This window comes from Pygocentrus nattereri, chromosome 2 (assembly GCF_015220715.1).
Source record: "Pygocentrus nattereri isolate fPygNat1 chromosome 2, fPygNat1.pri, whole genome shotgun sequence".
NCBI lineage: Eukaryota > Metazoa > Chordata > Actinopteri > Characiformes > Serrasalmidae > Pygocentrus > Pygocentrus nattereri.
In genome coordinates, this window is record NC_051212.1 from 53,917,600 (window position 1) to 53,938,820 (window position 21,221).

At 44.8% G+C, this 21,221-nt stretch overlaps 1 protein-coding gene across 2 annotated transcripts in view; it reads left to right on the plus strand.

The window, feature by feature from the left end:
* Positions 1-2,365: 2,365 nt before the first annotated feature.
* Positions 2,366-21,221, plus strand: part of prkag2b (protein kinase, AMP-activated, gamma 2 non-catalytic subunit b) — a 63,955-nt gene continuing 45,099 nt past the window's right edge. For both annotated transcript variants that reach the window (XM_017703455.2, XM_017703458.2), the window contains exons 1-3: positions 2,366-2,579; positions 11,262-11,333; positions 18,517-18,781. In XM_017703455.2, coding sequence (XP_017558944.1) covers positions 2,493-2,579; positions 11,262-11,333; positions 18,517-18,781 — 424 coding nt within the window. In that variant the 5' untranslated portion in view covers positions 2,366-2,492. The remainder of the gene's footprint in view (positions 2,580-11,261; positions 11,334-18,516; positions 18,782-21,221) is intronic.

The window sequence follows — 21,221 nt, forward strand, 5'->3', positions numbered from 1 at the left end:
TTCTTAGAGAACATTCCCAGGAGAACATTCCGGGAACAACGACAAACAAACAAAGCATTAATTGAACATGTGCAGAAAATTCTCAGAACTTTTTTTAGAGCAACAAAATGAATAATAATCAAGCTGGGAAAGGGGGTCGGAATTGAGCATGACTAAATGGGGGGGGGGGGGGGGGGGGGGTAATTACTTTAAGAATTGTTAGTAGCTACTATTGTTATTAATTAGTTTATATATATATATATATATATATATATATATATATATACAGCCGTTTCTCCCTCAGGGTCGCAGGGGGTGCTGGAGCCTATCCCAGCGGTCATCGGGCGGAAGGCAGGATACACCCTGGACAGGTTAATCCAGATCAGATTTATTTATCTGATTTAAAAAATAATCAAATCATTCTGAACGACTGTTTACATCTCAACCCCTGAAACCTCTGAGTTCTCCTCTAAACTGTGATTTTTCAAAAATTCTTTTCAATTCAGGGATTCAGAGGGTTTGGTGTGAAGTGGTTCAGAAGTCTTTACAGTGGTGGTGATGGGAACCAGACGTCGCCATGACTACAACACAGATATAGACCTTTTATTTACCATCCAGAACCACCAGAGAACCCGTACGAGTCTGTATGGAATGTTGGTGATGGACAAATAGTGGAAAATCTGAAAAAAGGCCCACTGGCGTTTTGCTCAGCGTTTTCCGGGCGGCCCACCGGTGGTCCATTTACAGTCCAGTTTACTGGTTTCCCTTCCCTCCTTTCTTTAGGTGCACTCAGTAAATAACTTTAGTCCAGCTCAGCGTCCGACTCAACGTGCTCTATTAAATCAGTTACACCAGGCCTGGTCCTGCTGCTCTTCTCTCAGCTGTTTGTTACATTTGTCTGAGTTTATTTTCCAAAATAAAAGTCTCTGTGCATTTCAAATCTGTTGGAGGAGATTAAAATCTAGGTAGAGCTTGTTTGCAGGACGGTAATCTGGGTGGTCCGATGGTGGACCAGCAGTGGCAGACAGTCAGCGGGGTGCCGACCTTATTAAGCCAGCAGACCGATATATCGCTGCTGTCCCTCCACCCTGGAGCGCAGTTTGAGGCCAAAATCCTCTCAAAACTATCAAGAAGTGTCTCAGTTCATCAGGCAGTGAATTCATAACCACCTCATGTGATCGCTTTCTGTTTTTAGATTAAGATTAAGATTAAGAGATCCTTATTAATCCCACAAACGGGGATTTCACCTCCGCATTTGACCCATCCCTGCAGTGAAACACCACATACACACTAGGGGGCAGTGAGCACACTTGCCCGGAGCGGTGGGCAGCCCTATCCGCAGCACCTGGGGGCAGTTGGGGGTTAGGTGTCTTGCTCAAGGACACCTCAGTCATGTGCTGTGTCTGGGGATCAAACCGGCGACCTTCTGGTCACAGGGCCGGTTCCCTGACCTCCAGCCGATGAGGGGACTTTCAGAGGTGGACGTCTGGTTCCCATCAGCACCACTGTGAACAGCTCTGGCTCCTCCCACACCAAAACCCCCCTGAGCGCCTCTGTCTACACCTTCACCGGTAATGATGGAGGAATTCCGAGATGCAGGTGGACCTGCCCTTTCGGCTTCCTCCGCCTCCTCGCAGACACGCCCACACAGCGCGCAGATCCTAGGCAGGCGCGCGCACGCTCTCCGGGCTGGTCTCGCGTGGAACCTGTCGGAGCTGCGCGCTCGGCTAAAGCTAAAGCTAACGCTGCAGCTCGAGCGCCGCGCCGCGTCGCGTCGCGCGCGCGTCTGTTTTTTGTTTCACGGTTTCGGGGCTCGTGGTGCAGCGCGTGCCCGCGCGTCGCTCTCGTGATGGATAGGAGCCCCGAGTCGAGCCCGCTGCGCGCGGCGGGAATGCGGATGTTTACCCGCGGCACGAGGAGCCTCGCTGTGTGGCCCGTTTCGCTCGCGCTTCCGTAAAGAAAGTTCGCCTCGCGCGCCGCTGAACACAGTCGTTTAACCTACCTGCGAAAGAGTTTAGCGCTCGTGCGCAGCGCCGCGGGGGTCCGCACGGGAGAAGGACAGGGGGGAGTGTGAGGTTAAACGACAGGAAAGAGGAGAGGAGAAAAGAAGAAAAGAGAGGAGAAAGAGGAGAGGAGAAAAGAGAAGGGAAAAGAACAGAAGAAAGAGGAGAGGAGAAAAGAAAAGAGAGGGGAAAAGAACAGAAGAAAGAGGAGAGGAGAAAAGAAAAGAGAAGGGAAAAGAACAGAAGAAAAGAGGAGAAGAAAGAGGAGAGGAGAAAAGAGAAGGGAAAAGAACAGAAGAAAGAGGAGAGGAGAAAAGAAAAGAGAGGGGAAAAGAGGAGAAGAAAGAGGAGAGGAGAAAAGAGAAGGGAAAAGAACAGAAGAAAGAGGAGAGGAGAAAAGAGAAGGGAAAAGAACAGAAGAAAGGAGAGGAGAAAAGAAAAGAGGGTAGAAGAGAAGAAACAACAAGTGGAGAGAATAAAAGAACAGAAGAGGAGAAGAACAGAGAAAAGATGGGAAGCACAGTGATGGACTCGAAGAAAAGAGACGCTTCAAAGAAGAACCCAAAAAAGAAGAAAGCACTCCGACTCTACATGCCGGTGAGCTGCTGCTGCTGCTGCTGTTGTTGTTGTTGTTGTTTTGTCCAGCTTTCCAGCTCTTGAGCCCGAGACGGCCGTCCAGCCTCTTTCCTCACCAGCTCATCTCACCTGTTCCCTCTCAGTGCTGGTCAGTCGGAGCTGAGCTGAGCGGCAGGTCACACAGCAGCTCGGCTGGGCTGATATAATCGCTGTGATCGGAATCCCGATTTAAAAGAGCCGGTTTCAAATCACAGGAGCTGCGGTTTAATGACAGGTTTTAAGTGGGAAAATTTAGGCTGCTAACACAGAGAGTGGAAACTGCTTATAGGTGATTTAGACCAATCAGACGCAACCAAGCACCCGTGTGCTGTGACATCTCAACCACAGCAAGCTAGTGGGGCTACTTCACAAGAGTTCTCAGTGTAGCCCGATAACCGCAGCCCAAAGATGAAGACTGTCCCATAGGAAAAGAGCTGAAGGACGTTCCTGTTGGACAGGCTTGACTTTGGGCTTAAGCTATCTAAGTTTATGCGCTGATCGCTGGTGGGACGGACGGCGTCTTCTCCTCGGCCTTCTTTAATAAGGACACGTGAAGGACGTTTTCCTGAGTCTGACGTCATTTTAAAGCAGTGAAAAACACAATCACTGCTCACTGCTGCTCATCTCACTCTGACTGCTCGCTGTCATGGTAACGTCTACTCTGAGTGGTTCTCTATGCATGCACGTCATTTTGGGTCTGATTTCTTGTAGTGAGCACGTAAACGAAGATTTTCAGTCGGATTGGAGAAAATCTTTGCATGTAAACGCAGTGTTAAGGACCCTGTTGTGACCTGTGACCAGGGCTGGGCAATGTGACAGTATATATTAGTATTGGCAGAACTGTTCTCCAGAGAACGTAGTGCAGTAAAGCTGATGGGCTTTTGTTTGATATTCAGCTTCCTCCTTTTGATCTCTCGTGATGTAAACGTCCAAAAATGATTGATTTGGTTGCAGTTTGTTCTGTTTGTACGCTCTTAAAAATGTGGTTCTTTAGGGGTTCTTTAGCAAAGAAAAAATGTGTTATCTATATAGAACCATAAACGCTTGAAGACCATCTGCATGCTTAAATGGTTCTTTGCATGATGAAATGGTTCCTCAAATTGACACAGATTGTGTGTGTATGGTTCTATATGTAACAGTTCTGTGTCGCACAAAAAGGGGTTCCTCTATTATCGTGAGGTCAAGCTACACTCTTAAAGATGGTTCTTCAAGGGTTCTTTAGTGAAGAAAATGGTCTACACAGAGCTGTGAATGCTCAAATAATCCTTAGCATTGTGGAATGGTTCTTCAGATTGATGGAAAATGTGCCGTTGTTGGTTCTTTGTAGAACGTCTTTGAAAAGGGTTCAAAAATTGTTTTGGTTACAGTGTCAGGCAGAAACCACTTTTTGGTGCTATATGGTGCCGTGCATGGTTCATGGTTCTTTGAGTGTTCATGGTTTTATGTAGAATGATTTTATTTACTAAGGAACTCTTGAAGAACCACTTTTTAAAGTGTGTACAACTCTTTTTGGTGCTATATAGAACCATATCCAACACATTCTCCATCAGTCTGAAGAACCATTTAAGTATGCAATGCAAATGGTTCTTTGAATGTTCATGGTTCTACATAGAACCACTTTACTAAAGAACCCTCGTAGAACCATATTTTTAAGAGGGTAGGCCTGCTCGTTTCTGGACGGTCATTATTGGGCGTTATATTGGACATTCAGTCGATATTTGACCTTCGCTCCTCGACTTCACTTGAAATAAACGTCCAAAAATGATCAGACCTGCATGTTCTCGCTTCCAGAAGAACAAAAACGGGCAAATGTATTTTAAAAATATCAGCTGTTAAAATTTGCTGAACATGGTTTTTTTAGAACTGCAGATCAAAGACACTGTAGTCGTTATGGGAGCGTCTAAAAAGGGCATGACGTGGAAGTTTGATTTCCCATGTCTCAGGTTAAATGGCGTGTAGGAAGCTGCTCTCTTTACCAGGACACCTCTCGTCAGAATGTCCCATTGGAGCTCTAACATCCTCAATAAGTATTCCAATGTAAAAATTTGGATTTGGATTCATTTGAGATGCCAGTGGAAGGAGTGGAATGCCTCGAGGACATTAACCTGTCTGAGGCATTATAACAGCAAGTGAACAAGCTAATTAGATTATCCTTTATTTATTTAAGTATGTTTTGATGGCGCCTGTAAAGGTTTTTGTACTGGAGCCCATAAAATCCTGGTTACACTACTGATCATGTTAACATGCAGTCCAGACTGATGGTGCTGAATCTGTGCTGACTTAAACCAGACAACAAATGGACGGGTCAAAACGGGAAGCTCACTAAGAGCATTAGCGAGAACCACAGAGGAACCAAGACTGAAAAGGAGAGGCTCACTAAGAACTTGAAGAAGAGCCACTGAGAAGAACCAAGACTCAAAAGGAGAAACTCCCTAAGAACATGAGGAAGAACCACAGAAGAACCATGACTCAAAAGGAGAGCTCTATAAGAGCATGAGGGAGAAGCACTAAGAGGAAAGCAGAAAGTCCCTAAGAGCATAAAAAAGAACCACTGAGAAGAACCAAGACTCAGAAGGACGAAGTCGCTAAGAACATGAAGAAGAACCACTGAGAAGAACCAAGACTCAAAAGGATAAAGTCTCTGAGAACATGAAGAAGAACCACTGAGAGGAACCAATAAGTGGAACCAAGACTCAATTGGAGAGCTCTTTCTCATCTGCTCTGCCTGCAGTGAGGACATAAGTAGTAAGTTTAGACAGAAGATGAAACAGAGGCACTGAGATCATACGGAGGGAAGGTTGAGGAGATCCTGGTTCAGTAGGAGTGGTGAAGGCAGGAACAGGTTAGGAGTTCACATGGACGGTGAAGGTCGTAACAGATGAGGTACAGTGCATAAGGCTGGAAGGTGTGTCTGGTATGCTGAGTGAACAAAGCTTCATTATGGTTCTTGGTTACGGTGAAGAGAAAGTGTCTGGAAAGCTGTGATACAACCAGAGACGGAGGATACCTCCCTGAGCCTGGAGGAGCACAGTACCACCCCACCATCAGTCACCCCCAAAATATAGGGGCCAACTGAGGGTGGAGCCCCGTGTGATTGACGTGTTCAAAAAGCCTCAAGAAGTTGTCGGCCGTCTTGAACAAATAGTCAGGCCTGTGGCTGCTAACATGAAACGTCTTACGTGTCGATCGCAAGCGGTTAGCACTGACACCTCACAACAAGAAGGGTCTGGGTTCGAGTCCCCGGCCGGGTACCCAGAGTCCTTTCTGTGAGGTGGACACATCAGTGTCAAAAACATCCAGCCAACTGCGTCCTGTGGGCACTGATGAAGGACTAGAGGATGACCAACACAAACTGTGTGTACCAGCACAACACACACTAACCCACCACCGCCACGTAAGTGTCACTGCAGTGCTGAGAATGACACACCTGCTCTGTGAGGGTCCATGGTGGTCCTGACCCCTGAAGAACAGGGTAACAGAGTATCAGAGAAACCGATGGACTACAGTCAGTAACTGTAGAACTTCTAAGTGCACCTATATGGTCAGTGGAGCTGATAAAGTGGACAAAGGCTGATGGGTTTATTGTACCAGCAGCATTGTACGTTGTGTCCAGACACGTGAAGCAGATATTTTGATCTGTGTACTTCCCTAAAGCGCTGGATTCCTGTAGAGACAGAGAGTGAAAGCATTTCGTAGATTCCCTGGACTGGCTGCCCTGGGCAGCTGCGTTCTCCACATTCAGCTGCATTAGGAGTTAATAACAGCACTATCAGCAGGAACAGGGTTACGAAACAGCTGGCATGATATTCGCAGCCCGTTATGAAACAGACGGCATGTATTGGCACACGGGTCAGTTCATTTTGAACTGATTCAGCAGATTGAGAGGGGAACTGAGAGAACTTCCTAAGATGCTGGAACGTCTGTCTTTGAGCGCTGTTACTGCGACTAGTCGCTACGGTCAGTCCACCGGCTGGCTGCTGGTTATACGGCTAGATAGCTCAGTGCTGTTGCTGCGTTTTTGCTCAGTAACCTGTTCAGCGCTGGCGATTCGTGAGCGACTTTGACTCAATGTTATTGAAGTGCCTCGTTCATTCCACAGATTTTCTTTGGACAGCTTCCAGAGAGATATGAGCCGTCACGTGACCAAAAGACAGCTTTCAGCAGCCTCACTCCGCAGGCTAATGCGTGAAAGGCTTATTCGGAAGCTTGTGGTATCACGTTACCTTACACTATTACAATGTTCTGACTTTAAACCCTTAAAATCTCAGGCTTATTACATACTAAGGCTTAATATTCAGTAACTACAGGGACTTGAATGCCGACTGGCTGAGCTATTTTCAGGTTATATTAGTGTGTGATAAAACTCTGGCACTGCTCGCCCCTTAAAACAGCGTTTTCACGTTGACTGTCACGACCCTCTCTGTCCAGAGTGACTTTGTGGAGATTTCCGTGATGGTTCAAATGCCGTGTCCTAATTCAAAGCACTTGAGTGCACTTTCCCTCAAAATCACACAAACAGGCCCTAAAACACTTTTTAACAGATAACAACGAATATGACAAATATAATAAAATGAATCATATTCAGCTCATACTTTACCTTGATTTTGAGCCAGTCTTGCTGCGTATCAGTTTATTTTTACTCTTTTACTTATTTCTTGCTCTTTCAGCTCACAGCCGCTCCACACTAACAATTTCTCAAAACGTATCTACAATTTCACTTGTTTTCAAGATCTCTAAGCGTTTACATACCAAACAGTGGCATATCTGGGTCTCCTGAGAATAACAACATGTGACGTGTGACCGTCTCATGTAAATACTTTAAAATTGTAATTGATCCAAAAAAAACCCCAAACAAATTTCTTTATTGGGCTGAAATTGAACCTGCAAGCCTTTACTGGAGATTACTGGACCCCTTTTTCAAGACTTTCTAACACATCCTCACCAACTGTGATTCACCTCTCAGAAGCGCGCAACACGGATTTGAGGAGATATTTCTGAGGAGATTAGCTGTAAGATGGTCCACCTGCATACGGAAGGAAAATAACAAGAATTTCCTAAACTGATTCAAATATACAGAGAAAATGGGACTCCTAACAACCACCTGGAAGAGCTGGTCGACCCCAGAACTGCCCCCATCAGATAAACAGCACTGAAAGCTTTGATCTCTGAGAGAGAGGAGAAGATCAAGCTGCTTCAGATCTGAAAACATCCACAGGAGTTTCTGTCCATCCTTCCACTGTGAGAAGACCACTCAGCGCTGTGGGTCTGAAAGGACGTGTAGCTGATCAAGAAGAACCTCACTGAGAAAAGGAGACGGACACATCAGACAAAGAAGCTGAACAATGGACTGACCACCTCAGAGTCCAGACCTCAATATCACTGAATGGGTTTTGGAGGCATGTCTGCAGGCTCTTTGAGGAGCTGAGAGGGAGTCTCCTGGAAAGAGTGGACTAAAGAGTGGGCACTCTCAATGCACTGAATGGTGAGGGACTGAATACGAGGCTTAGGCTCAGCTCTGTCTGCGCTCAGTGTAAACACATTGCAGCTGATGGTGCTGCGCAGATTGTCTGGAGCAGCGATAACGCTGATCGTTTCCTGTCGGTCTGAAACGCTGCACCAGATCTTCCTCAAAGAGGAACCGGCAGCCGCACAAACAGCCCCTTTTGGCACCTGAACAAGTGTTTTTGTTTTATCAAAGTGAAATTACAGCAGCCATAAAGCAGTGTTTACATTTATGCTCTACCCTGTTGGTTTAAACATGCCGTACTTTAGCCTACAGATAACGCTGGCCTGCTTCTGTCCCCCTCGCGTTCCTCTGAAGGCCACGAGGCATGTTTACGTGCCTCAGTTCAGGAGAGGGCTGTAAACAAGACCTTATGACCCACAGGCTCAAGTACAGGATAGTAAATAGTCCTTATTAAGACCTTTAATAATACCTTAACAATAGAATCACAAACTGTGCTTGTGCCCATAACTGAGTTACACATTAACCGTCCCTGGACTGCCAGTCGACCCAGCGCTGCTGATACAGTCAGTGAAATGAGTGAAGATCGCAGCCGAGAGGATCCAGAAGATCCTGAAACGGTACCCAAACAGGCTGGAGGGTGTTTTCAGTGCGAAGGGTGGAAATCAAAGTGATTATAGAAAACTTATAATCACAATAACATTTTTAGAACTGACAGAATTTGGGTTCTTTCGTCGTTAATGAACATATTAATGCACATATATGTGGTATTTTGGGGGCATGCTACCCACCCAGAGAGCGAGCTTGCCAGCTTTTATTGACCGGGCCAACGCTTAGACGGTCGCGCCACTCGGGAGCAGTTTCGATACCGTTTAATCCTCCAAACTGCACTAAATCCAGTCAGACAGGCCTAATTGTGCTCAGTCTGTAGTCGGTCAGGGTTCTTCAAGTGCTGATGAAATCCGTGATACGCTCAGAAAAAAGTACTCCGTACTTTACAGTAGTGGTTCTTCTTGTTCACGTTGTGTTTGTTGATCCAACTCCCCCCGTTCTCATCCTGCAGCGGCGTGCCGCTCAAACCAGCCACTGTGGGAAATGATTGTAATTAGCGTAAATAATCGAGCTCGTCTCGAATAATTGACACGCCTAACAAAGCACAACTACGGAATAATCGATTTCACTGCCTTGGATGACCGACCGGACACTTTCTGTAGCCACGTATTGTCATTTTTATACGTATGCCAGCTTTTCGGTTGCCAGGTAGCTCATTTAGGTGCATCATTAATATTTCGCTGTTGTCAGAACGAAACCTCGTATATCCGTTTTTGGCGTTTTTCAGTTTTGGACCTTAAAAGCACCTGTTGCCCTTTATATTGTGTGTAAATTTCATGATGAATGGACCAGAAGAAACGACTAAAAATGACATGGGAACAATTCTGGTTCCATTGACTTCCATTAAAAGTAAAGCAGGTTTTTTCCTTCTCCTGTAAAGTCAACGTTTTGGAGATACGAGGTTTTGTTCTCTCTTTGGGCGGGTTCTCCAGCTGTCTTACAGGAATTTGTTCACTGTTTCTTCCCGAGCTTGTTCTTGAATGACTGGGGTGTGTGTGTGTGTGTGTGTGTAAGTGTGTGTGTGTGTGTGTGTGTGTGTGTATATATATATATATATATATATGTATGTCATTTTCTATCATATTAATATTTAATTATTGAATCAGTGTCATTTCGGTGGTGTCTGCTTTGACTAGTGAAGTTCTGCTGTCGTCACGTCTCTCATGCAGATGTGCAGTAATGCAGGCAGCAGTGCTGTCTTCCCGCACCTCCTGTCTCAGGCGTAAAGCAGGGATAACAACTCCTGACTGTGTTGCTTTAGGCTTATAAAAACATGTGAAAGGCTGAATAAATGTGAGAATTTGATCACACTTGACAAAACAAGCTGGCAGATGTGTGTAAGGCAAGTGAGGGCAGGACTGGACGACATCATGTGAAGCAAGAAGGTGGTGGATGAGAATTCCAAGGAGGGCGAATTCCATCATTTTTCAGAATTCCTGCATATCTCAGTGTGTGAGGTGTAAACCAAGTGATCCAGAGTGGGTTTGGTGTGAAGTGGTTCAGACGTCTTTACAGTGGTGGTGATGGGAACCAGACGTCGCCACGACTACAGCACAGATATAGACACTTTATTTACCTTCCAGAACCTCCAGAGATCCCACACGGAATTATATGGAATGTTGATGATGGGAAAACAGACATAAATGTGAAAAAAGTCAGTTTTCTTTGGGGACTGTTTTGCCTCACAGCACCCGGCATGTATCCCTCCACCATGAATGGATTACAGTCACAAAGTATTATGAAACGGTGCCAGACATCAGGCAGTGTATATCTAAACATCTCATGTAGGAACTTTCAGTGAGGAGCTTTTAGAGGTGGACGTCTGGTTCCTATCACCACCACTGTGATCAGTTCTGGGTCGATAAGCTTCTCTAGAACAGAGCGTTTCACACCAAAACCACCCAGAACGGCTCTGTTTACATCCAATCTGTTTAATAATGTGCACATTTTGAAAAATCAGCTTCCCCTTTAAGGTCCAGTGATAAATGGTTCCATGGAATTGATTCAAAAACAGTTGGAAGCCCATTTTGGACTTTTTGTAACCAAAACAATATTGACGCTTCCGTAGTGACTTAATGTCCCACGCTGATTTTCAGACTTTGGGACACATTTACTCCAAAACAACGGGATCTAACTCCTCATGTGGCCATGAGGGACAGGGATGCAGCCTCAATTCCTGCTCCAAAGTGCTGGGGCGTGGCTAAAACAAGGCCCCGCCCACACACTAAAACTGTGTTTTGGTAGTGATGTGAAAACGTGGCACGGCAATAAAAAAAAAATTTAAATGTAAAAAAGAAACATGATAAATCGAAACTTTAACAAAAATAATGAAGATCTTTAAAAAACGTATAAACGTAAGTAAATTTGGGGGTTTAGGGTTTTGAGACATTTGAATATATGTGCTTATTCATAGTTGAGACATCATATATAAAAAATCATTTGTATGGTAGACTTTCAGTCCACTCACCTGCCCAGCGCGTCAATGCTGAACTCAGTGGTGATGATGAGGATGATGAGGATGATGATGATGTGCTCAGAGCGTAGCATGGCTCGTTAACTGACGGGGTCGTTCTGTCGTTTCTCCGCAGGATCTGAGTCCTTGTGCGTCTCCTCTTGCGGATGGAGAGAGTGAGCGACCGGATAAGGTCAGGACACCGAAGGTAAAGATGCTCCCTTTTTCAGTGCCTGTGGGGGTGTGAACATTGTGTAAGCCACGCCCCCTCTCCACCCACTTTACTCTGAAAGGCTGCACCAACACCTACTCATTTAAGAAGATGGTCCTTCAGTTGTCCACTCTATCAGCTCCACTGACCGTATAGTTCCACTCTGTAGTTCTACAGTTACAGACTGTAGTCCATCTGTTTCTCTGATACTCTGTTACCCTGTTCTTCAGTGGTCAGGACCCCCATGGACCCTCACAGAGCAGGTACTATTTGGGTGGTGGGTCATTCTCAGCTCTGCAGTGACACTGACGTGGTGGTGGTGTGTTAGTGTGTGTTGCGCTGGTCTGAGTGGATCAGACACAGCAGTGCTGCTGGAGTTTTTAAACACCTCAGTGTCGCTGCTGGACTGAAAATCGTCCACCAACCAAAAATATCCAGCCGACAGCGTCCTGTGGGCAGCGTCCTGTGGGCAGCGTCCTGTGACCACTGATGAAGGACTAGAGGACGACCAACACAAACTGCAGCAGCAGATGAGCTGTCGTCTCTGACTTTACATCTACAAGGTGGACCAACAAGGTAGGAGTGTCTAATAGAGTGGACAGTGAGTGGACACAGTGTTTAAAAACTCCAGCAGCACTGCTGTGTCTGATCCACTCATACCAGCGCAACACACACTAACACACCACCACCACCACATCAGTGTTACTGCAGTGCTGAGAATGATCCACCACCCAAACAGTACCTGCTCTGTGAGGGTCCATGGGGGTCCTGACCACTGAAGAACAGGGTAACAGAGTATCAGAGAAACAGATGGACTACAGTCTGTAACTGTAGAACTACAGAGTGGAACTAAACGGTCAGTGGAGCTGATAAAGTGGACAGTGAGCACAGAAACAAGGAGGTGGTCAGAACGTTATGCGTGATCGGTGTATCTAAAGAACCATTTTACCATGCAAAGAACCCTTTAATCATGCAGAGGGTTCTTGGATCCAGGTTGATTAACTGGAGCAGGTGTGGCAGCTGTGGGTGGGAGTAGACTCTGCAGGAAGGTGGGTCTGCAGGGCCGGCGTCGGTGACCGCTGCTGTATGGACAGCTCTTAGTGAGCTGTTTGTTTCTGCTCGGTTTGGGGGAGGATTGGCTGCAGGCGCCCTGTCTCCTGATCAGTGGGTAATGTCTCCGTAAGGGCGTATTTCACACGTAAACATGTGGCGTGTCCGAACGTGCCGTGTGGTGCAGACGGGGTGGGGGGGTCGGCGCGTGGGCGTGTTTGCTGACTTTGTTGCTCTTACAGTACGACTGGCTCCACTGGCCCATAACTGAGATTTCTCTTTAAGGCATAGAAGCACGAGGACGTAAACGTCTTATTTCAGGACTGTGATTAGCGATTCGGCACTTTAACCTGTTTAAAATCCTAAGTGTGTCTCATGTACTGTGTAAATATACAGGGAGATATACGATACGTCCTCTATTAGACTTCAACTTATGCCTGTTTTTATTTCTGATTTTTTAATCTGTCTATCTATCTGTCTATCTATCTGTCTCTCTGTCTGTCTGTCTCTCTATTTCTCTGTCTGTCTGTCTGTCTGTCTGTATCCATCTGTCTATCTGTCTGTCTGTCTATCTGTCTGTCTGTATCTATTTGTCTATCTGTCTGTCTGTATCTGTCTGTCTGTCTGTCTATCTCTTTCTCTGTCTGTCTGTCTGTCTATCTCTTTCTCTGTCTGTCTGTCTGTCTGTCTATTTCTCTGTCTGTCTGTCTGTCTGTCTGTCTGTATCCATCTGTCTATCTGCCTCTCTGTCTATCTGCCTCTCTGTCTATCTGTCTGTCTGTATCTATTTGTCTATCTGTCTGTCTGTATCTGTCTATCTGCCCCTCTGTCTATCTGCCTCTCTGTCTATCTGCCTCTCTGTCTATCTGTCTGTCTGTATCTATTTGTCTATCTGTCTGTCTGTATCTGTCTATCTGCCTCTCTGTCTATCTGCCTCTCTGTCTATCTGTCTGTCTGTATCTATTTGTCTATCTGTCTGTCTGTATCTGTCTATCTGCCTCTCTGTCTATCTGTCTGTCTGTATCTATTTGTCTATCTGTCTGTCTGTATCTGTCTATCTGCCTCTCTGTCTATCTGCCTCTCTGTCTATCTGCCTCTCTGTCTATCTGTCTGTCTGTATCTATTTGTCTATCTGTCTGTCTGTATCTGTCTATCTGCCTCTCTGTCTATCTGCCTCTCTGTCTATCTGCCTCTCTGTCTATCTGTCTGTCTGTATCTATTTGTCTATCTGTCTGTCTGTATCTGTCTATCTGTCTGTCTGTCTGTAAGCACACAAAACAGAGGAGTAGGGCTGAGTGTTGGGGGGGGGTGGGATTGGAGTTCTGTTGGTCTGCCTGACCGTGTCCTGCTAACAGAAGCCCTAATTTTCCGCTTTGAACACTTCCGATTGGCATTTTCAAATCTCTCCATGTCTTTTTAAATCCTTTTCTCAAGTTCAGCTGCTTTTTCCTCACAGGTGCTTTCATGTTTCTTTCACTTTACCGATTACTCAGCGTCCAGCGCGTCCAGCGCAGCCCTGGACAAACATCCAGGGGTCTCTCGAGAGCTCATTGAGAGAAACTCCCTGACTGTTTATAAACAGACACTAATTATAGTCACACGAGTCACAGGTGTGGAAACTCACCCTAAATAGCCATTTACACCCGTGTATATTGTGTATATTATCAGGCAAAGCACACACGGGTATGTGAAGTGTTGATCAGGGCCGTTCGGGCGATTTCAGGTATCAGTGTGATTTAAAAGGGGCACACGCAGTTATGTGATGATGAACGGCGTCATCTGACCAGGTTTTCTTCATGGCCACTTGTATTTTCCAAGAAATTACCAATATTTTGCTAATTCTGCCAGGGTATGTAAACTTATGAGCAGAACTGTATGTTCTTCAGCTCTTGATTGTAACTGTGTGGGACTCCCATTGCTATCCTCTCTTATATTAGGTTGTTTGTTTACCTATGTGTGTATATATATATATATATATATATATATATATATATATATATATATATCTTTGATCTTTTTCTGTATTTGTTTATTGGATTGTTGATTGGACACCTGCACTGTACCTCTGGTACTTGGCGATAAACACTCTGATTAGTAATCTACCAATAATTTTGACTATTAGCTGTCATGTCATAATTGACTAATCAGGTATTTAGTGATATTCATCATAAATTAATATCTTAACGTTATTTTGTAAGACATACTCGATGCTTCAGTTTCCAAATGTCATTTTTGACATTTTTTGCAGCCCTTAATCTACAGTGATGTCACAGTGCCCTGTTCCTGGCTCCGCCCTCCTGGCTCCTCCCACGTAGCCCCGCCTTTTCATTACTGTTTCCACCTGTGTGCAGTTTGTTACCTGTATAAATAAAAATAACGCGTGGCCACGACTTAGTAAGGTGTGGGAACGAGATCACGCCTTACTAAGTCATGGCCATACATTATTTTTATTTATACCGAAATGTCACCAGCGGGGCTCCTCTTTTTCCAGGTGGTTACTGTTCTTGTCTTTGGTGTAGGTAGCTCTTGCTTTTGTCTGCCGTCTTTCAGTTCATGTTTGTTTTTGCCATGAAATAAAACTGATCTGTAACTCACACCTACATCCGTAACGCTGGTCTGACCTTCTGTCTCCTAAGGAGGCGTCGGGGCAGGATGGATAGCAGAGTTTGTTCATTAGACCAGAGGTTCTCAATCTTTCCCATTTCAAGGCCCACCTGTGTTTCACTAGAAAGCACAAAGGCCCATAGAAGAAGTCCGGCTTTTTGTTAAAAAAAAAAAATTAATATCATGGGAAAGCCAGTGCATTTACATATACTCACCTATTGGTCGACAGCAGTTTAGTCCCGCCCACTCGCGCTGAAGTTATAAGGAGTGTTTCAGCCCAGACTGCTTAATAAACAAGAGACTCATCAGGATGAACCAGTGAAACGGCTCAGTTTAAGCCCTGGTTCATGACTAAATATTCACCACAAGAAACAAAAAACAGCGAAAAACTGAAGCTAAAAACTTAAAAAATCAACATCAAAACTATAAATTCACTCTCAACACGAACGGACACTCAACTGACATGTAAAAACGACAGACCAGCTGTTGGTTTGAAGAGCAGTAATAGCCCTGATTAGATCTGGTGCATTGCGTTCGAGACCCTGAGGTGATGAGTGTGTGCTGGACCCTGAGTCCTGGTGCGTAGCTCAGTTTGATGAGTACACATTTCCTGTTTGTTCTGGATCCTCTTCTGTGTTTGTGTTCCAAACAGAGGTGTTTTGGAAAAAGAGAAATGATGCACTAATAACATCATCCCTCTGCTTTTACCCAAATTATAAAGTACAGACACTGATCGTCCTGTAATTGTCTGTGATGGTGACCAGAACACTGTAAGCAATGATTTGAGGTTTATTTACGTTCTCAGTGACGCTGGAATCAAGACCAGAGCTTCAGTGATGTCAGGCATGATTACCCTGTCAAAAAAAGGTCATCCAGAGCGAAAGGGTTCAGACGTCTTTACAGTGGTGGTGATGGGAACCAGACGTCGCCACGACTACAACACAGATATAGACACTTTATTTACCATCCAGAACCACCAGAGAACCCACACGAGTCTTCTGAGGTTTATATGGAATGCTGATGATGGAAAATAGTGGAAAATCTGAGAAAAGGTTTTTCTTTCTCTATGGAACGACTTCAAAAAGGGACACTTCTTTAATGTTTACCTTTAATGCACCATGTGAACATTATTCATTTTCAAAACGCAGGCCACACGGTTCACATACGGAAACTAGTTTGCCGGTTTTAAATGCACTTCTTCTTTAAATTCACAATTCACAAAAGCAGATCATAGACAGTAGAGTGGGAAAGTCTGAGGCACCCAAGACTCATTTTAAAAATCTATTTATTTGTGTAGTTTGTGTTTATTTGCTGAGAAAAGTGTTAAAATTTTGAATAAACATTTATAGAATATTAATTAATATTGATTTTATGTGTGTGTGTGTGTGTGTGTGTGTGTGTGTGTGTGTGTATATATATATATATATATATATATATATATAAAATAAACAGTGATGTTCTGGATGTTGGTGTGTTTGTTTACCCATCTCCAAGCCTCTCCTGGAGGAAGCCCAGTATTATATGTAGTTAAAAAGCAGCTCCTGGTTTGACCAATCAGTGCTCAGTAAATTGAGCTCATGATGTAATTGATGATATTAACGAGTCTCTGTGGCGGCTGTGAAGGTGTCCAGGAAAAATCTGGACCCGAGAAATTCTTGTTACTGTTTATTGTTTTTCTGTTTATTTGAATTATGAATACGACTTTATTCTAATGTATATTGTGATAAACTCACTGCTGAGGTCACCTGGTTAAACATTTGCTCAGATGCCTAAAACCTTCTCACAGCGCTGTATATCCAGTATATCTGGCTGTTCAGCCTGTAGCATGTGTCACACAGCTCGTTTTGTGTTCACACAGCTCTGAAAACATCAGATCCGAGTCCCATTAGGGGGAAAATATCAGCTTTGTGCCGCTTCAGCCTGGCAATGTGAACGTAGCCCGTGTTGGATCGGATCAGAGCAAAGAAACTGGATTTGGGGCTTGTAAGACAGACGTAGCCTTCAGCTCAGTAATGTGAACGTTATTTGAACAGGGGTGCACAAGTTCTGAATCACACTGTTCACACTTCTTGTGCAAGTCACAGATCCATAGAGGACAGGATGACACTACAGTGACCGGCGCTCTGCATACTGACACACTGCCTCATAATCAGAGGGCAGGAATGATCGAGGCCATTAAAAAGCATCGTGTGGAAAAAACCAAGGGCTGTAAAGCCTGAGCACATGACCACGTCACCTACCTGAGTGCGTTCCAAGCGCGTGAAGGTCACTGCCTCGAGGTCTGAACTTTAACCGTTAAGCCTTTGGTCCTCGGCCCAGAGAACCATGGGAAAAGTACGGTACTGTGCGGAACTCTTAGGCGCCCAACTCTGCCACTCGGGGCAGTAAATGTGTTTCTGATTCTAAAATCACCAGATATAATTAGAATAAATACAAATAAACATGATTACAGTAAAAAGTAAAAAGATTCTCTCACTTTGAAAAATGTAGTTAATATCTTGGGAGCTGGTTAGAAGAGCAGAGCCTCCAGCCATCACATTAATGATGGCATATAATCATAATAATAAAGCATAGATTAGACTGTATGATGCTGGGCTGGACCTAGGAGAGGTATGGAAATGGTTACATGAACACATTGGCATGCATAAGATTATTACTTACTGTATTAATATTGTCTGTGTTTCATCCTTGCTGAAAAGGGACAAACCAGCATGAACTCTTGAAAGCTCTGCGCTGATCATGAAGCAGTAATGTCACAAACGTCAGGGTGGCTTGAAATTGAACGTTTGCACTTGGTAAAATTTATATATACAGTATCTCACAAAAGTGAGTGCACCCCTCACATTTCTGAAAATATTTTATTACATCTTTTCATGGGACCACACTATAGAAATGAAACGTGGATATAAGTTAAAGTAGTCAGTGTGCAGCTTGTGTAGCAGTGCAGATTTACTGTCCCCTGAAAATATATATATATATAATGTGTACACACCAATCAAGCGTAACATCCTGACCACCTCCTCGTTTCTACGCTCACTGTCCACTTTATCAGCTCCACTTACCGTATAGCTGCACTCTGTAGTTCTACAGTTACAGACTGTAGTCCATCTGTTTCTCTGATACTCTGTTACCCTGTTCTTCAGTGGTCAGGACCCCCATGGACCCTCACAGAGCAGGTACTATTGGGGTGGTGGGTCATTCTCAGCACTGTAGTAGCAAAAGTATGTTTATTTGGGACAAAATGGGCACCAGAGAAAAGGTTTTAACCCTTATAGTCAGAGAAAAGCAGCCCCCAAAATCCACCCAAACCAGATGTAGTTTTTCAACAGTTCCTCCCACTTTCAAGATACACCATCAAAAAGGGGTTTCCTCGTCTTTAAACTGGGAAATCTACGCAGCGCTGTGCAGTAGGTCTGTCGTGAACAGATGTAGCGATGGTTACGATGGACAGTCAGCGCTGCTTTTGGTTTAAATGCTTTAAATCACCAGCCTGCAGCTCCTAAACGTTGTCTGTGCTTTCCTCCAGGCTGAAGAGAGCTACTCAGCCAGCCCAACCAAAGGCTTCTTCGTCAGGGGTCCCGGGGTGCCACCCTCCAGCCCCATGTCAGCCCCCATACGGCCCAGGACCGGTCCAAACTCACAAAAGACGGTATTCCCGTACCCTCCATCCCACCAGGAGTCCCCTCCCAAATCCCCCCGCCGCCTTAGCTTCAGTGGTATCTTCCGCACCTCCTCTAGCTCCGCCAGCTCCGCCCCCGCCAGCATCAAGCTCTTCTCCAGGGCTCGCAAAGGTAAGAGAATACCGAGCATGCTCAGTAGAGAATCTCATTTACTGTGGTGTCCCGTGTCTCAGGCCTTCAGTCGCACAGACCAAGACAGTGGATCAAGTATCATAACTTTATTGGGGCCACAAAAAGTTAATGGTGTTGAAATAAAGCGGATATCATCAATTTTAGTTGATGATTAACTGCCATATAAATAGTGATTAACAGTTTGCCATGCGCAACTACTGAATTGATCTGCTTAGCTATCTCGGTCCATACTTAGAGCTCAAATGAACAAACATTACTCACCGCTGCCCTCTAAAGGTGTTACATGACAAAAGATAATATTGTGATCATTATCGCAATACATGATATATGTTATGCCCTTCCCGCCCACTGCTATGCTCCAGCACTTTCCTTTGCCAGCATACTGATCTCCGGCTCCGCCTTTAGCCCACCTTTTTACTTTCGTCACCCAGCTGGGATAAACGTGACTTCAGGTTGCTGTTTTGTTATTATATGTATGTTCAGCGGCTGAGCCTGTCTTTGAGTTCCTGGACTTTTTTCTGCCAGTTTTGTGGCTCCTGATTTTCTCTGCATTATTCTGTCCCACTTCAGACACCACTGCAGCTCCACTGTACTGTGTGAGTTAAGCCCTTTTCTAGCTGGATTAGTTTAAACTGGGCGCGTGGTGTTTTTTGAGTGATTACCGCAGTTTTTAAGTCTGCTGAGTAATAATTCCAGAGTGAATTACCTCCTAGAATTATCTGATCTCAGAACTTCAGTAAAATCAGTCCTGCTCGAATCCACATCTCAGTAATGTAATAACAAAACCGACTAACAGAAAATGCCACCATTTTTCTTCTTTTGCTGCGATCGAAAGAGGCTACCGGCTGAAATGGAGCCTGATTTGACCCTTAATCCTCAAGATCATGACGAGGCACAACATTTTTGATGATGGCCAAAGAAGAAAAATAAAATATCTTGAAAGTAGCTCTCAGAAGGCAGTGCGTTTTCTGTCCTGTTGAGCTGCGTTTGTCATTAAGTTAAATGAACCCGCTGTGCAAGCCTATTGCTGTTTTGCCACACCGCATGTTGTTATTGTTCGGAAGTGTAAGTATCGCATAATGCTGACTTAAACGTCCCCTCGATGATCTTTGATCCAGGCTATTTTTGGGGTAATTTGTGGAAATGACACAGATCCTTTATCCCACATTAAACAGCCAGTCAGATTAAGCTACCAGACTTCCTCGGATCAGACTAATCCAGCTCAAAAAGGGCTTATGTTAGCAGTGCTCTTGATTGGCACTTGGAAATGAGCATTATTTTTGACTGTTGTACATGTTACATTGTTACACCCCTAAACAGTAATTCTGTTGGTAGATTAATGGAGTGACGGTCCGTTGGTATCTCAGGTGTACGTTCTCCTCTCAGCACTGAAATAGCTGGATGTGGCTGTACAGTCTGGCTCCAGCTAATGCATTTCATCCCTCCGTCTGCCTGTCTGAATGAGTGCAGTGCATCGATCCAGTGCCAGAAGCCGTCTGAGCAGTTTTTACGACCAGAGGAACTCAAACCCACCGCATGAAGCTGTGTCATCACCGTAACGCGATTTCAGTCTGATTGTACGGCTTGATGTGGTGAGCTTTGTTGATGGAGTGCATCCTCTGTGCTTGTCTGAGATCAGGGCGCGCTGTGCAGCTCAGTAGAGGCCGAGGTCGGCGTTCAGGTACGAGCAACTGACTCTAGATCAGCGCAAACAGCCATCCGGAGTGCGGCTTCCTGTTGTTTGTGACTCTCGAAACCCTGAGCAGGAAGTGCTGTGATCTTGTGTGGTTAGTGAGCCTTTGATTATTCGGTACGGCTGAAACAGTGCAGTGAGAAACTTGTGCAAATTTGGAAGATTTGAAGTGGATCACTGGTCGAAGCGCATTAATGGAGGAGCTGCTAGTCGGGACGGGTCACTGTGGAATGTTCCCGTCATCAGATCAGTGACCAAATCTATATGTGTCCCTGGTATTATCGTTAAATTAGTGCTTAAAAGTGGTGAAAATGATTTGAAGGCGTTAATGCGCATTTCAGGGGTTGCACCACAGCTTTTTATTAAACCTCGTGTTTTTCTATAACAACAGAAAATCGTCTAGCGGGTGTTTTCCTGGACTTTGCTTTGTAGGAGACTTCACTCCTAACAGGATCTCGCTGTTGTTGGAACAAAACCTTGTATCTCTGTTTTTTGTCAATTTTCAGTTTTTGACATACACACTCACTGTTTGTTAACACAAATATCTAATCAGCCAATCAAACGGCCACAGCTCAGCACATTTAGGCCTGTAGAGGTGGTCAAGACCACTTGCTGAAGTGTAGGCCGAGCATCAGAACGGGGAAGAAAGGGGATTTAAGGGTCTTTGAACGTGGCGTGGTTGTTGGTTCCAGACGGGCTGGTCTGAGTATTTCAGAAACTGCTGAT